At 50.7% G+C, this 17,567-nt stretch overlaps 1 protein-coding gene across 2 annotated transcripts in view; it reads right to left on the bottom strand.

Moving 5' to 3' along the window:
• The window catches only part of LOC140463135 (myosin light chain kinase 2, skeletal/cardiac muscle-like), a 275,704-nt gene extending 259,532 nt beyond the window's left edge, over positions 1–16,172 (bottom strand). For both annotated transcript variants that reach the window (XM_072556881.1, XM_072556882.1), the window contains exons 1-3: positions 15,731–16,172; positions 6,688–6,745; positions 1,775–2,288 (exon numbers count right to left, since the gene is read on the bottom strand). In XM_072556881.1, the coding sequence (XP_072412982.1) occupies positions 1,775–2,288; positions 6,688–6,736 (563 nt within the window). In that variant the 5' untranslated portion in view covers positions 6,737–6,745; positions 15,731–16,172. The remainder of the gene's footprint in view (positions 1–1,774; positions 2,289–6,687; positions 6,746–15,730) is intronic.
• Between the last annotated feature and the right edge of the window lie 1,395 nt (positions 16,173–17,567).

Raw genomic sequence — 17,567 nt, 5'->3', positions numbered from 1 at the left:
CACAATGCCCTTAGGGAGGTGAATTAACTGTACAGAGACCAGTATCCCGTTACCAAGTCACCCTTTATTTACTTGAGCACAGTATATTGGCTATGGCCAGTCAGCCCAGAGTCAGTCCCTGAACTGAGGAGATTCTAAATCTCCTGATTATATTTTTTTTGTGGAGATTCTAATGTCCTTTTGTTTTACAATCGCATCCCCACACTACTGCCAAACAGTGGTAGTGCTAAACTCCTGGGTTTTGTTTTCTGTCGGTTGAGGAGATTCTAATCTCCTGGTTAATGTCCTGATTATTTTGGTCAGGCTTCCCTGATTGGACCAGGTTAACAACCCCAGACAAGAATCTTAGTCAACAAGATCCGACTAGTTCAGTAACGACAGGAGAAATTTGCGGGATTTTGACAGAGCGAAAGACTGGTGATATATTTCCAAGTCAGGGTGGTGAGTGGCTTGGAGGTGAGGCTGTTCTCATGTATCTGCTGTCCTTGTCCTTCTAGATGGGAGTGGTCATGGGTTTGGAAGGTGATGTCTGAGGATCTTTGGTGAATTTCTGCAGTGCATCTTGTAGATAGTACACACTGCTGCTACTGAGCGTCAGGGGTGGAGGGAGCAGATGTAGTGCCAGTCGGCTGGATTGCTTGGTCCCGGATGGTATCAAACTTCTTGAGTGTCGTTGGGGTGGCAGTCACCCAGGCAAGTGGGGAGTATTCCATGACACTCCTGCCTTCTGCCTTGTAGAGAGTGGACAGGCTTTGGGGAGTCAGGAGGTGAGTTACAGGTCATTCTTATTAGGCGTTACAGGCGTTTCATTAATGCAAATTTCCAGTAAAGCGGTTGATGAATTGGGGACACTGTTTTTAAAGCATGTGTTGCCTCTAACACGATTACAACGCCAACACGTTATAGATTTTTCTATATCGTGGGGTCACACAAGAATACAACCATCACATTATGGAAGAACTAGCTGTACTTGCCACAGTATCCCTAGCCTCTGACCTGCTCTTATAGCCACTGTGTCTATGTGGTGAGTCCAGTTTAGTTTCTGGTAAATGGTAACCCCTAGGATATTGATAGTGAAGAATTCAATGGTGGTAACACATTTAAATGTCAATGGGCAGTGGTTAGATTGTCTCTTATTGGAGATCGTCATTTCCTGGCATTTGTGTGACATGAATGTTACCTGGCACTTGTCAGCCCAAGCCTGGATATTGTCCAGATCTTGTTGCATTTGGACACGGACTGCTCCAGGATCTGAGGAATAGTGAACAGTGCTGAACATTGCACAATCATGAGTGAACATCTCCACATCTGACCTCATAATGGTGGGAAGGTCATCGATGAAGCAGCTGAAGATGGTCCGGCCTAGGACACTCCCCTGAGGAACTCCTGCAGAGATGTCCTGGAACTGAGATGACTGACCTCCAGCAACCAAAACCATCTTCCCATGTGTCAGGTCTGACTCCAACCAGTAGAAATTTATCCCCCCCATCCCCAATTCCCACTGACTCCAGTGTTGACCCTACCCCAGACGCGTGTGGCTGCCTCGGTGGGGAATGGGTGGGCAAAGCCAGTTTTGATTTTTAAGGGGAAGCAAAGTTCATCTGAGACTTAGTGGTCAAGACTGCAGTGTGACTGTTCACACCCCCCCCCCCCCCCCCGCCCCCCCACTCTCCCCCACTCCCTTGCCCCTCCTGTCTCTGCACTCCCCCCTCCAGCTGTCCTGCTGGAGCTCTCTTTCCTGGTCGGCCAGGGGATATTGGAAGTGCAGTGTTACCTTTGGAGTGAGGTAGGGCAGCCATCACTGTGCTGGGGCCCTGGGTCTCCTGAAGATGTTATCAGAGATGTATCCACTGATTGGCCTTTCCCTGCATCCCAACCGTCTTCATTCCGGCTCAATCCGTTGGGTTCCTCAGAGATATGCTCACTGCCAGTGGTGGGCGACAGATGCTGTTCCTCTCCCAGAACCCTCATTGGCTCCAAGCTCACATCGATGGGTTTCTCTGGGCAACAATCCCCAGGAAGCTCTCTCATTGGTTCCAAGTTCACATCAATGGATTTCCCTGGACTGCACTCCTCAGGAAGGCCTGGCCCGTGTGGAGTCTGGGAACCTTCCAGCTCCTGAAGCTGTGAATTGTCTGCTCCAGGTGGGAGCACTCCCTGTCGTAGGGAGTCCTCAATGTTTGCTGCAAGTGTAGTCCCTGCACTCTCGAGATTCTGACCTGTCTCTTCCCCGACACTTTCCCACAGTCTATGGCTCGGTTTTAAACTCTCCTGTTCAGCTGAGATACCTGCATTGGAAAAACACAAGGCACAGCATTGAGGAACCTTGCTCACCCACAATTCCCAACATAGTTTAGTCAATAAACTCAACTTCCACTGCATTCAACACCTTCCACACAGTCTATGAAATTCAAAAGAGAGCACAATGTCTTTGAAGAGTAAGCCTCATGAGATAATCACACAGTGTTATAGCAAATCAATGGTTGGAGACACTGCATACTGACAACATTTTAGCATTGGTACTGAAGACTTGTGCTCCTGAACTTGCACGTTCCCTAGTCAAGATGTTCCTGTACAGTTGCAACACCGGCGTCTACCTGACGATGTGGAAAATTGCCCGGTACACACAAAGCAGGACAAATCCAACCTGGCCAATTACCATCCCATCAGTCTACTCTCAATCATCAGTAAAGTGATGGAAGGTGTCGTCAACATTGCTATCAAGCAACACCCACTCATTATTGGTAGAAGTTCCTTCAGTTTCCCAGGACCCCATGCTTTAGAAATCTTTTGTTCTAACTCTCAGGTCAGAGGCTAAGAATACTGCAGCATGGAACTCCCCTCCTGACTCCCCAAAGCCTGTCTATTATCTACAAGGTGCAAGTCAGGAGTATGATGGAATATTCCCCACTTGCCTGGATGGGTGCAGTTCCAACAACACTCAACAAGCTCAACACTGTCCACGACAGTGTCCTTTTGATTGGAACCACATCCACAAGCATCCAATCCCTCCACCAGTAGCAGCAGTGTGTACTGTCTATAAGATGCACTGCAGAAATTCACCAAAGATCCAGATCCAGATCCAGTTCCATGGTAGCTCAGTGGTTAGTGTTGCTGCCTCACCCAGGTTCGATTCCACCCTCAGCTGACTATCTGCCTGGATCATTTTGATTTACATTCCCGCAGTGCCAGCATGGGTTTCTCCAGGTGGTCTGGTTTCCTCCCATAGTCCAAAGATGTGCAGGTTAGCTGGATTGGCAATGTGAAATTCAGGGTTACAGGGATAGGGTTGGGAGGTGGGTCTAGGTGGGATGGTCTTCAGAGAGTTGGTGTGGACACGATGGGCCGTATGGCCTTCTTGCACTCTTTAGGTGTTCTATGGTCCTCAGACAGCACCTTCTAAACCCATGACCCCTTCCATCTAGAAGGAACAATGGTGACAGATACAAGGGAACACCACTCCCTGCAAGTTCCCCTCCAAGTCACCCACCCTCCTGACTTGGAAATATTTCTCCGTGCCTTTAGCGTCACTCGGTCAACATCCTGGAATTCCCTCCCTAAGATCATTGTGGGTCAACCCACAGCACATGGACAGCAGCGGTTCCAGAAGGCAGCTCACCCCCACCTTCTCAAGGGCAACTAGTGATGGGTAGTAAATGCTGACCAGCCTGGGACATCCATGTCTCAGGAGTAAATCAAAAGGATCAAACTGATAGATTTAAACAATGAAGAGATGGTATAGTAACCATGTAATTCCTGGAATTTTGGACAGTCAGAGTCACATTTAACAAATGAAGTGGAACAGTTGGTTACATTGAGAGAAGATAAGACAACTGGTCAGTGCAGAGTTCAAAATGGGAAGCCAGATCTTTCAGGACAGCTTTTATGAATAATGGCTACCTCAAAGAGAGTGAAAATTTCAGCACAATAATTGATACTGGATCTACCATCAAGTTGAAATCTAAGACTGATCATAGAATCCCTACAGTGTGGAAACAGGTTCTTCGGCTCAACAAGTCCACACCAACCCTCTGAAGAATACCCCACTCAGCCCCATTCCCCTATCCTATATTTACCCCTGCCCAATGCACCTAATCTACACATCCCTGAACACTATGGGGCAATTTAGCATGGCCAATCCACCAAACCTGCACATCTTTGGACTGTGGGAGGAAACCGAAGCACCTGGACGAAACTCATGCAGACACAGGGAGAATGTGTAAACTCCATGCTGACAGTTGCCTGAGACTGTAGTTGAACCCGGGTACCTGGCACTGTGAGGTAGTAATGCTAACCACTGATACACTGTGCTGCCCCCATCAGTTTTTCTAAACCAGAGATGATAGTGTAACTATGTAGAATAAAGACTGAAATCAGCGAGAAACTGATGAACTGGAGAGTGAGCTTGAGTGAGTATTCCTGATGAAGTGGGGAGTGAGTGATCCTGATTAAATGAGCTTGAGTGAGTGTTTCAGTTGTTGGGAATGGATATTGACATTTCTAAAGTGATCACATGGGTCTGTTTTTAAATATGGATTTATCCGATGTTTGTTTTATAAAACCCATTGATAGCTTCAACTGAGGTGATATTCTCCGCAAAGACCGTTCCCTCCGTGACTACCTGGTCAGGTCCACATCCCCCTACAACCCACCCTCCCATCCTGGCACTTTCCCCTGCCACCACAGGAACTGTAAAACCTGTGCCCACACCTCCTCCCTCACCTCTATCCAAGGCCCTAAAGGAGCCTTCCACATCCATCAAAGTTTTACTTGCACATCCACTAATATCATTTATTGTATCCGTTGCTCCCGATGCGGTCTCCTCTACATTGGGGAGACTGGGTGCCTCCTAGCAGAGCGCTTTAGGGAACATCTCCGGGACACCCGCACCAATCAACCAAACCGCCCCGTGGCCCAACATTTCAACTCCCCCTCCCACTCTGCCGAGGACATGGAGGTCCTGGGCCTCCTTCACCGCCGCTCCCTCACCACCAGACGTCTGGAGGAAGAACGCCTCATCTTCCGCCTCGGAACACTTCAACCCCAGGGCATCAATGTGGACTTCAACAGCTTCCTCATTTCCCCTTCCCCCACCTCATCCTAGTTTCAAACTTCCAGCTCAGTTACTCTCTCCTTGACTTGTCCTACCTGCCTATCTCCTTTTCCACCTACCCACTCCACCCTCTCCTCCCTGAACTATCACCTTCATCCCCTCCCCCACTCACCCATTGTACTCTATGCTACTTTCTCCCCACCCCCACCCTCCTCTAGCTTATCTCTCCATGCTTCAGGCTCACTGCCTTTATTCCTGATGAAGGGCTTTTGCCCGAAACATCGATTTTACTGCTCCTTGGATGCTGCCTGAACTGCTGTGCTCTTCCAGCACCACTAATCCAGAATCTGGTTTCCAGCATCTGCAGTCATTGTTTTTACCTCAGAGGTGATATTCTGTTGACAATCCGAGGGAACATGCTCACATTATAGTGAGTGACCGAATGTCCCTGATTTCAGTGGAGTGTTGGTCAGAGTTTTAAGCAATGAAGGTTTTGTTCAGGAGGAGATGGGAAGGTTATTGCCTGTGGTTGGGGTTTCCATAATGAGAGAACATGACATTATCATTATCATACAGAGAATGAGGAAGGAGAGGAGCCAACCAATCTTTCACAGTGAGCAATTGGGATAGATTTCCCCAGGGAATGATTGCAACTCTAGATGCAATCTGGGCTGGTCAGATCAGTATTTGAAGCAGGAGGGGATATAAGAGGACAGGGCAGTGGGCTAGGTTTGGATAGCTCTCATAGAGTCAGCCCCAGTACGATGGGCTGAAGGGCCTGTCCCTGTGCAATGATTCTATAGCATTATACTCTCACTAGTCTCGAGCTTGCATGGACCATCCAGGAGACAGCGAGATCTACAGATGCTGGAGATCAGAGTGGGGATTGTGGTGCTGGAAAAGTACAGCAGGTTAGGCAGCGTCCGAGGAGCAGGAGAATCAACGTTTCAGACCAGAGCCCTTCAGGAAACCCTTGTGATGAAGGGTTCTGGCCTGAAACGTCGATTTTTCTGCTCCTCGGTGGCTGCCTGACCTGCTGTATCTTTCCAGCCACACATTCTGGACCCTCCAGGTTTGCATTGGGAGAGAGTAGTTAGGGTAGGGTGAGTTGGTTGCCTGGGTATACATCTGGTAAATCCCGGTATGTGGCACCTCAGCCAGTCTGTGGCACTGGGTAACGGCTGCTTGAGGTGGTCCATTACCCATAATCCTCCTCTGTCTCTATCTCAGCTTTGGGTCTGTCTGGTGATTAGTGATAGAGGATACTCTGCTGGAGAGTGTCTACAGAAGAGGCTGCTCTCCGATAACAAGGTGGTTGATTCCTGATGAAGGACTTTTGCCTGAAACCTCGATTTCGAAGCTCCTTGGATGCTGCCTGACCTGCTGTGCTCTTCCAGCACCACTGATCCAGAATGCAATCAGTTCAACGCCATTCCTTCAGCTCTCATTCCAAGTCCCTTATGGAGCTGCTACAAATCCATCAGCTCCCTCTGAAAGCTCGTGGAGAACTCCCTGTCCCCGCCCACAGACTGTGTGTGACATCAGCAACATGGCTGGAGCCAGGGTAACACGAACATTAACCCCTTGATCTGAGACAACAGATTTCAATGATTAATTCCACAAGCTGCGATTACCTTGGCCTTGTGATTCTTCCTTTGCTGCTGTTTCATTTCGGGTTTCCATGTTTCCTCACTGAACAGGGAATGAGAAAGAGAAACCATCAGTTCCCATCAGGGCAAGGATCTCGCTTCAAACATGTGCAGAGAGTCATAAGCACGGAAACAGACCAGCCTGTCCATGCCAAACACAATCCCAAACTAAACTACTCCCACCTGCTTGTGCTTGGCTCAGATCCCTCCAACTATTTCTTATTCATGAACTTATCCAAATTTCTTTGAAATGTTGTAACTACCCACATTCCACTTCCTCTGGAAGTTCAGTCCACACACGTACTGCCCCCATGTTTTTTTAAAATCTTTCTCCTCCCACTTTAAAAACATGTTCCCTGGTCTTGGAATCCCCCACCCTCTGGAAAGAACATCTCTCATCTATATCCCTCATGATTTTATAAACCTCGATAAGGTCTTCCCTTGATCTCTTACACTCCAGTCAAAGAAGTCTCAGCCTAACCATCATCTCTTTATAACTCAAACCCTTCAGTTCTGGTAACATCTTGATAAATCTCTTCTGAACCCTCTCCAGCTTCATAATATCTTTCCGATAGCAAGGCGACTAGAACTGGACGCAATATTCCAGAAGAAGCCTCAGCAATGTCTGTGTGTTACTTACATATTCGCAAAGTGACATTAAACAATAGTTTACCATTGCTGCCTCATTACACATACAGTCTTTATTTAAGCTATTAATCTCATATCAAACTGCCTGGCAGTTACTGAAATGGGTCTGGAATCCAGGAATAGGAGCACACATCAGGAGCATTCCTGATGAAGAGCTTATGCCCAAAATGTCGATTTTCCTGCTCCTCGGATGCTGCCTGACCTGCTGTGCTTTTCCAGCACCGCTCTGATCTTGACTCTAATCTCCAGCATCTGCAGTGCCCACCTCGGCCTAGTTCCTGAAATGGGTTTGGAATCCAGGAATAGGAGCACATCCCGCTGATATAAACCTCAAATGTCCCTGTTCCAACAATGACAGGGTCATGTAAATCTGGGCTTCAGACCAGAGCACTGGTACTGCCTCTCCTGTTTTATATCCCAATCCAGGAACGATCTGAGGGGAGGATGCAGTCCTGCCTGACTCTGGATTTAATTAGGGAACTTTCGGAATTTGAGCTGCTCGTTTAGACCATGTTAGCGACACCTTGTGAGGACCCTTGGAACCTGAATGATAATTCACTCCTCAAAGGCCATGTGCAGAGACCTTCTGGGCCATCACTTTTGGAGATGGGGTTGACTCTTACCTGCCCCCTCTGGGAAATTAGGGATGAGCCAATAAATGCTGACCGGGCCAGTGATGCCCTCTTACTGTGAATGAATAATATTAAAAAACCCCCAGTGGGCATTAGCCACCACCAATGACACACAGGGCAGATCCAGCAGCTTGTCTGGATCTGGAACAGTACTCTCGCTCACTCTCGCGCCGAACATCACTGAGGGTGAAGGATCTCTCAATGTTCACCTGGATCACGTCCCATCAATGAAACAGTGTCTCTATGAGTGGTTTCCACCTGCATACGACTCTAGAATTACAGCAATAGCTTATTCTTATCTGTCCTCTGAAACAGAACGAAGGAATGAAACTGCCACATGAGACTTGCCACATAAACATAGTTCAAAGTTTGTGGAAGATTTGTAGCTCAAGTACTCGTTGTTGTGGTTCTGTTCGCCGAGCTGGGAATTTGTGTTGCAGACGTTTCGTCCCCTGTCTAGGTGGCATCCTCAGTGCTTGGGAGCCTCCTGTGAAGCGCTACAAATCTTCTCACAAACTTTGAACACCTACGGGCGAGAGACGCTAAGACAAGCCAGGAAATGGGAATCCTGTGCCAACTGCCGAAGCGCTTATGAAATAAGCGCTTCACAGGAGACTCCCAAGCACTGAGGATGTCACCTAGACAGGGGACGAAACGTCTGCAACACAAATTCCCAGCTCGGCGAACACAACATAAACATAGTGGCTACAAGTGCAGGTCAGAGACTAGGAGTACTGCAATTCATCTCCTGATTCTCCAAAGCCACTTACAAGGCACAAGTCAGGAGGGTGATGGAATATACCCTACCTACCTGGATGAGAGCTGCTCCAACAACACCCAAGAAACATGACAATATTTAGTACAAAGCATCCATCTGATCAACATCCAATCCACTTCCTCAAGTATCCACTTCTTCCACCACCGATGCTCAGTAGCCGCAGTATATATTCTACAAAAAGTTCACCAAAGATCCTCAAACAGCACCTTCCAAACCCACGATCACTTCCGTCTAGGAGGACAAAGGCAGCAGATACATGGGGTCACCATCACCTTCAAGTTCCCCTCCAAGCCACTCACCATCGTGACTTGGAAACATATTGTTGTTCCTTCACTGTCACTGGGTCAAAATCCTGGAATTCCTTCCCTAAGGGTATAGTGGGTCAACCCACAGCACATGGACTGCAGTGGTTCAAGAAGGCAGCTCACCACCGCCTTCTCAAGGGGCAACTAGGGACGGGCAATAAATGCTGGGCCCAGCCAGAGACACCCACATCATGATTAAAAGTAAACATGTGAGCGGTCGTTTAAATGACATGAATATATAGTTTGAAATATCAGTGAGGAGTTCTCAGCTGCAATGCAGAAGGGGGATTTGTCCCCAGTGGCTGAAATCTAAAGCCAAAAGTTACCTTGTTTCTGTTTTTCTGGGCTCTGTCTCAGCTGGTTTGGGTAAGCTGAGGAGGAGAGTAATGCTGTAAGAGTGCCCGTCTCATCTGTGGGGAATGTGACTGGCTTCCATAACCCTGTTGAGCTGAGCGTAGAATCCAGAGGAGAAATTGAGACAACTCCGGGATTTCAATCCTGTTCGGGGTGTGCAGTTGGACCACTCTGTCATCAATGTATCTTCACAACCTCCCTGTGACTCAGAGCTGACTGATTTGACACAACGTGATGAGGTGAGATCTAACTCCTGTTAGTGAGTCCCTTTAAAACAACAACTCGGAATTTATATAGCACCTTCCACCTTGCAAAACATCACTAGATGCTACACAGAAACAAACTCAAATAGAATCTGAAACCAGACTACCTCAGGAGATATGGGGGCAGGAGGTGCATTTGAGTCTGCAGTGTGAGCCTAACATGGGTTTGAGAGTCTGAGGGGTAAAGTGATCACAGAACTGTCACAGTGTTGTAACCTAAGTGGTGTATCATTTTAGAAAGGAACGCTCCTGCTTTTGCGGGGTGTGTGAATAGGAAGGGTTTAGAGGGATATGTACCAAACGCAGGCAGATGGGGCTAGATTAATTGAGGGTATGAGGTCAGCATGGGCGAGTTGGACCGAAGGGTCTGTTTCCACGGTGTACAGATTTATGATTCTGTGACTATGTCACTGCCCAGTCTGACTCCAGGCTTACACTCCAATTATTCCTAACTACCCTCTGGAATGAGACAACCAGAACATACGAACTAGGAGCAGGAGTAGACCGTCCGGCCAATTGAGCCAGCTCCACCATTCAATAAGATCATGGCTGATCTTTTCATGGACTCAGCTCCACTCACCCGCCCTCTCACTGTATCCCCTAATACTTTCATTCTTCAAAAAAAAATCGATCTGAGCTTTACAAACGTTTACTGAAGTTGTATCAACTACTGGACTGGCAAGGAATTCTGTTATTGTTTGGACGTGTTCAGAATGGACATTAAACATTGGTCCTATTCGCATGTCAAGAATAAATTTAAAATGATTTCATACAACGCCCTGGAGAGTACAATATTTCAAAATGGACAGAGTGTTTACTTTGGAAAGTATCATTTGACATGATTGTTTCCAAGTCTCAATTCCGTGACTCAGTGATCAGTTGCAAGTCCATTGTTTGGAAAATAAATCAGCTCTAATTATAGTATTTGACAGTCAGCACATCTCAAACACAAAGACAATAATTTTACTGTCTCCCCCCTGAGACTGTGAAGGATCTCCTGTCTCCCCGTGTGACTGTGTGGGATCTCCTGTCTCCCTGCTGTGCGACTGTGTGGGATCTCCTGTCTCCCCGTGTGACTGTGTGGGATCTCCTGTCTCCCACTGTGTGACTGTGGGATATCTCCTGTCTCCCTGCTGTGCGACTGTGTGGGATCTCCTGTCTCCCCCCTGTGTGACTGTGGGGGATCTCCTGTCTCCCCCCTGTGTGACTGTGGGGGATCTCCTGTCTCCCCCTGTGTGACTGTGGGGGGATCTCCTGTCTCCCCCCTGTGTGACTGTGTGGGATCTCCTGTCTCCTCCCTGTGTGACTGTGTGGGATCTCCTGTCTCCCCCTGTGTGACTGTAGGGGATCTCCTGTCTCCCCTCTGTGTGACTGTGTGGGATCTCCTGTCTCCCCTCTGTGTGACTGTGTGGGATCTCCTGTCTCCCCCTGTATGATTATGGGGAACTCCTGTCTCCCCCCCCCCCCACTGTGTGACTGTGTGGGATCTCCTGTCTCCCCCTGTGTGACTGTGTGGGATCTTCTGTCTCCCCCCTGTGTGACTGTGGGGGATCTCCTGTCTCCCACTGTGTGACTGTGGGATATCTCCTGTCTCCCTGCTGTGCGACTGTGGGGGAGCTCCTGTCTCCCCCTGTGTGACTGTGTGGGATCTCCTGTCTCCCCCTGTGTGACTGTGTGGGATCTTCTGTCTCCCCCCTGTGTGACTGTGGGGGATCTCCTGTCTCCCACTGTGTGACTGTGGGATATCTCCTGTCTCCCCCCTGTGTGACTGTGGGGGATCTCCTGTCTCCCCCCTGTGTGACTGTGGGATATCTCCTGTCTCCCCCTGTGTGACTGTGGGGGGATCTCCTGTCTCCCCCCTGTGTGACTGTGTGGGATCTCCTGTCTCCCCCCTGTGTGACTGTGTGGGATCTCCTGTCTCCCCCTGTGTGACTGTAGGGGATCTCCTGTCTCCCCCTGTGTGACTGTGGGGGGATCTCCTGTCTCCCCCCTGTGTGACTGTGTGGGATCTCCTGTCTCCCCCCTGTGTGACTGTGTGGGATCTCCTGTCTCCCCCTGTGTGACTGTAGGGGATCTCCTGTCTCCCCTCTGTGTGACTGTGTGGGATCTCCTGTCTCCCCTCTGTGTGACTGTGTGGGATCTCCTGTCTCCCCCTGTATGATTATGGGAAACTCCTGTCTCCCCCCCCCCCCACTGTGTGACTGTGTGGGATCTCCTGTCTCCCCCTGTGTGACTGTGTGGGATCTTCTGTCTCCCCCCTGTGTGACTGTGGGGGATCTCCTGTCTCCCACTGTGTGACTGTGGGATATCTCCTGTCTCCCTGCTGTGCGACTGTGGGGGAGCTCCTGTCTCCCCCTGTGTGACTGTGTGGGATCTCCTGTCTCCCCCTGTGTGACTGTGTGGGATCTTCTGTCTCCCCCCTGTGTGACTGTGGGGGATCTCCTGTCTCCCCCCTGTGTGACTGTGGGATATCTCCTGTCTCCCCTCTGTGTGACTGTGGGGGATCTCCTGTCTCCCCCCTGTGTGACTGTGGGATATCTCCTGTCTCCCTGCTGTGCGACTGTGGGGGAGCTCCTGTCTCCCCCTGTGTGACTGTGTGGGATCTCCTGTCTCCCCCTGTGTGACTGTGTGGGATCTTCTGTCTCCCCCCTGTGTGACTGTGGGATATCTCCTGTCTCCCTGCTGTGCAACTGTGGGGGATCTCCTGTCTCCCCCTGTGTGACTGTGTGGGATCTCCTGTCTCCCCCTGTGTGACTGTGTGGGATCTTCTGTCTCCCCCCTGTGTGACTGTGTGGGATCTTCTGTCTCCCCCCTGTGTGACTGTGGGATATCTCCTGTCTCCCTGCTGTGCGACTGTGGGGGAGCTCCTGTCTCCCCCTGTGTGACTGTGGGGGAGCTCCTGTCTCCCCCCTGTGTGACTGTGTGGGATCTCCTGTCTCCCCCTGTGTGACTGTGTGGGATCTCCTGTCTCCCCCTGTGTGACTGTGGGGGAAGAGATGAACTGCTTCAACAATTACAACCCCCCCCTCCTCACATTGCTGCATAGTTTCCTCAATCAGACACCAAACAGATGACACAGTTTCCAACTATATACCCTGCTTCAAATATTGGGCACATAATTGTGGCAGATTGCGCAGTGCAGGGGAGTGCCAGAGTTTTGGAGGGTCAGTACTGAGGGAGTGCCGCACTGTCGGAGGGTCAGTACTGAGGGAGTGCCGCACTGTCGGACGGTCAGTGCTGAGGGAGTGCCACACTGTCAGAGGGTCAGTACTGAGGGAGTGCCGACCTGTCGGACGGTCAGTGCTGAGGGAGTGCTGCACTGTCGGAGGGTCAGTACTGAGAGAGTGCCGCACTGTCAGAGTGTCAGTACCGAGGGACTGCCGCACTGTCGGAGAGTCAGTACTGAGGGAGTGCTGCACTGTCGGAGGGTCAGTACTGAGGGAGTGCCGCACTGTCAGAGGGTCAGTAATGAGGGAGTGCTGCACTGTCGGAGGGTCAGTACTGAGGGAGTGCTGCACTGTCGGAGGGTCAGTACTGAGGGAGTGCTGCACTGTCGGAGGGTCAGTGCTGAGGGAGTGCTGCAATGTCGGAGGGTCAGTACCGAGGGACTGCCGCACCGTCAGAGGGTCAGTACTGAGGGAGTGCCGCACTGTCAGAGTGTCAGTACCGAGGGACTGCCACACTGTCGGAGAGTCAGTACTGAGGGAGTGCTGCACTGTCGGAGGGTCAGTACTGAGGGAGTGCCGCACTGTCAGAGGGTCAGTAATGAGGGAGTGCTGCACTGTCGGAGGGTCAGTACTGAGGGAGTGCTGCACTGTCGGAGGGTCAGTGCTGAGGGAGTGCTGCAATGTCGGAGGGTCAGTACCGAGGGACTGCCGCACCGTCAGAGGGTCAGTACTGAGGGAGTGCCGCACTGTCAGAGTGTCAGTACCGAGGGACTGCCGCACTGTCAGAGGGTCAGTACTGAGAGAGTGCTGCACTGTCGGAGGGTCAGTACTGAGAGAGTGCTGCACTGTCGGAGGGTCAGTACTGAGAGAGTGCTGCACTGTCAGAGGGTCAGTGCTGAGGGAGTGCCGCACTGTCAGAGGGTCAGTAATGAGGGAGTGCTGCACTGTCGGAGGGTCAGTACTGAGGGAGTGCTGCACTGTCGGAGGGTCAGTGCTGAGGGAGTGCTGCACTGTCGGAGGGTCAGTACTGAGGGAGTGCTGCACTGTCGGAGGGTCAGTGCGGAGGGAGTGCTGCAATGTCGGAGGGTCAGTACCGAGGGACTGCCGCACCGTCAGAGGGTCAGTACTGAGGGAGTGCCGCACTGTCAGAGTGTCAGTACCGAGGGACTGCCGCACTGTCAGAGGGTCAGTACTGAGAGAGTGCTGCACTGTCAGAGGGTCAGTACTGAGAGAGTGCTGCACTGTCGGAGGGTCAGTACTGAGAGAGTGCCGCACTGTCGGACGGTCAGTACCGAGGGACTGCCGCACTGTCAGAGGGTCAGTACTGAGAGAGTGCTGCACTGTCAGAGGGTCAGTACTGAGAGAGTGCTGCACTGTCGGAGGGTCAGTACTGAGAGAGTGCTGCACTGTCAGAGGGTCAGTGCTGAGGGAGTGCCGCACTGTCAGAGGGTCAGTAATGAGGGAGTGCTGCACTGTCGGAGGGTCAGTACTGAGGGAGTGCTGCACTGTCGGAGGGTCAGTGCTGAGGGAGTGCTGCACTGTCGGAGGGTCAGTACTGAGGGAGTGCTGCACTGTCGGAGGGTCAGTGCTGAGGGAGTGCTGCAATGTCGGAGGGTCAGTACCGAGGGACTGCCGCACCGTCAGAGGGTCAGTACTGAGGGAGTGCCGCACTGTCAGAGTGTCAGTACCGAGGGACTGCCGCACTGTCAGAGGGTCAGTACTGAGGGAGTGCTGCACTGTCGGAGGGTCAGTACTGAGAGAGTGCCGCACTGTCAGAGTGTCAGTACCGAGGGACTGCCGCACTGTCAGAGGGTCAGTACTGAGAGAGTGCTGCACTGTCGGAGGGTCAGTACTGAGAGAGTGCCGCACTGTCGGAGGGTCAGTACTGAGGGAGTGCCGCACTGTCGGAGGGTCAGTGCTGAGGGAGTGCCGCACTGTCGGAGGGTCAGTACTGAGGGAGTGCCGCACTGTCGGAGGGTCAGTGCTGAGGGAGTGCCGCACTGTCGGAGGGTCAGTACTGAGGGAGTGCCGCACTGTCGGAGGGTCAGTGCTGAGGGAGTGCTGCACTGTCGGAGGGTCAGTACTGAGGGAGTGCCACACTGTCGGAGGGTCAGTGCTGAGGGAGTGCCGCACTGTCGGAGGGTCAGTACTGAGGGAGTGCCGCACTGTCGGAGGGTCAGTACTGAGAGAGTGCTGCACTGTCAGAGGGTCAGTACTGAGAGAGTGCTGTACTGTCGGAGGGTCAGTGCTGAGGGAGTGCTGCAATGTCGGAGGGTCAGTACCGAGGGACTGCCGCACTGTCGGAGGGTCAGTACTGAGGGAGTGCCGCACTGTCGGACGGTCAGTACTGAGGGAGTGCTGCACTGTCAGAGGGTCAGTACTGAGGGAGTGCTGCACTGTCGGAGGGTCAGTACTGAGGGAGTGCTGCACTGTCAGAAGGTCAGTACTGAGGGAGTGCTGCACTGTCAGAGGGTCAGTACTGAGGGAGTGCTGCACTGTCGGAGGGTCAGTCTTAACTAACCATGAGCTTAAGACATCTGTTAATGAGTTCTGTTCTCAACTCTCTGAATGTCTAAAGTTTGATTGGACGGTTTACATTTCCATCGCTCAGTGTGTTGTTCCAGCCAGTGAATTGCTTTCGAAGTGCAGTCCCTGTTGTAATGTAGGAACTTTGGGAATACCTGGATCTGAAACTGCGCAGGTCACTGACCCAGCTCCCTTCCTTCCTCTTTCCCTGTTTAATTAAAGGTTAAATCCTCCCTTTCTACAGCCCTGTCTGACAGGAACCCCCTCAACAGTTGGAGATCTCTCATGCCCATATAATAATGAACACCGTTACCCAGTCCCTGGGTTTCCCCTGAGCTCAGGATCCACTCTGTACCTTGTCAATCCTGCGAGGTGTTGTTTCCAGCTGGCACTCCCTCTGGTCTGATTCGGTGTTCTGTGATATCTCTGTCTCCCGCGGTAACGCACTCTGCTCTGTAAGTCAGTCAGTCAGTCCTATCCTGCAGTCATTTTGCTGGTATGTTATACTCAGGCTGCCCAATAATTGATGAGAGGTCCTGACAGAGACTCTCAGGTGCTGCAACTGGCGTTCTCTCCCCTCCACCTCCTTCTCCAGGCTGCCCCCTGGCCTGGAACCACTGCTCCAGTTCTGTCCTCTATCCTGTTGATAGACAATGTTCCTCCTTGCTCTCTCAGTCCAGGTTTAATGCTGACCAAGTTGAAAACACTGCTGTGCAGGTTGTTGCCATACGTGTCCCTCAGCTGCTTTACTGTCGTCATGGTGCCTTGGAGACCGTGGGATGTCCCAGCCTCACTCACTGGCTTCCCTCAGTGGCCCAGCTTCGATGCACTTATCAGTCACTGGGCCCCAGCGAGTAGGAAATAGCGAGGTGACATGCCAGTTATATCAGCACACAATTCCAAATATGGTGTGAGAGCACTTGCCAGCCTCTCCAGCTGGTTTCCATTGTTGTGTGGGTTACATTCTCTCTGCAGTGACAAATTCCTGCTTGGTAGCTCACTGTCAGCTCATCCCAATTGTGTGTGCGTGTCTGTGTGTCCGTGTGTGGATCTGTGTGTCTATGTGTCTGTGCGTGTGTGTGTGAGTGGATCTGTGTGCGTGTGTGTTTTTGTGGGCATGAGTCTATATGTGTGCATGTATGTGTGTGTGTCCTTGTGGGTCTGTGTGTGTGTCCTTGTGGGTCTGTGTGTGTGTGTTTTTGAGGATGTGTGTGTTTCTATGTATGTTCATGTATATGCATCTCTGTGTGTGTATGAGTGTGTTTATGTCTGCATGTGTCTGTGTGCATTGTCTGTGTGTGTCTGTGTGTGTGTGACAGAGAGAGAGAGAGAGGGACACTACAAACAAAGTGACTCTTGCTCTCACTCTCTTTAAAACCTTGTTAACGACACAGAGCTCAGTGTTCACACACTCCCAGCTCCCAGAGCAGTTACAGTGTGAGTGTGACCAGTTGACATGAACCTGAGAGAGGTTGATATGAAAGAGCAAGCAGGGCTCCCTGGAGCACAGGATAGTGGTTTCAGAACGGGATGTAACATTTGGATTATTTATGGTCTGATAACAGCTGAAGGGGAGAGGATGGATACACAGGCTAGAAAACAATGGCTGACTGTTAGCATGAGATTGAAAGGAGAGACTTTCACAATCTCAGCACATTTTATGTATAACTGAAGAAATACCTGTCAAACTGTAGTTGCTGCCATGATGTGGGAAACATGACTGCCAAATTTTTGCACTGCACAGTCCCCAAAATCAACATTGGAATATTGATGGAACAAGATGTTTTTATGATGTTGATTGATAGATAAACATTGTCCGTGGACTCCTCTGCTGTTCTTTAAGATAATGCCACAGGAAGTTTCCAGGATGAGAATCTATGAGTGATGCCCGGTATGAAAGGTGGCAGTTAGATGGTACAACCACATGAAGGTGAGGTTTAGTAGCTGCTGCCAATTTCACTGCAGGAGCCAGACCAACAGTTGACTGCAGCCCTCATGTAACTGACATTCACTAGGGGCTGTCCTAGTCCAGCTACAATCCCTGAGTGGGAGGAAGTGATAACCAAAGCTTCATTTTACGCATTGATGTGGCAGTATTGCGGCTGGATTTGTAATCAAGAGACACCAGACATTTTCTGGGCACCCCGGGTTCAAAACCTACCATGAGTGAAAGTGGAATTTGAATTCAATAA

This window comes from Chiloscyllium punctatum, chromosome 37 (genome assembly GCF_047496795.1).
Source record: "Chiloscyllium punctatum isolate Juve2018m chromosome 37, sChiPun1.3, whole genome shotgun sequence".
Taxonomy (NCBI): Eukaryota; Metazoa; Chordata; class Chondrichthyes; order Orectolobiformes; family Hemiscylliidae; genus Chiloscyllium; species Chiloscyllium punctatum.
The sequence above is the reverse complement of the archived record's forward strand: the minus strand, read 5'-3'. Positions and strand labels throughout refer to the sequence as shown.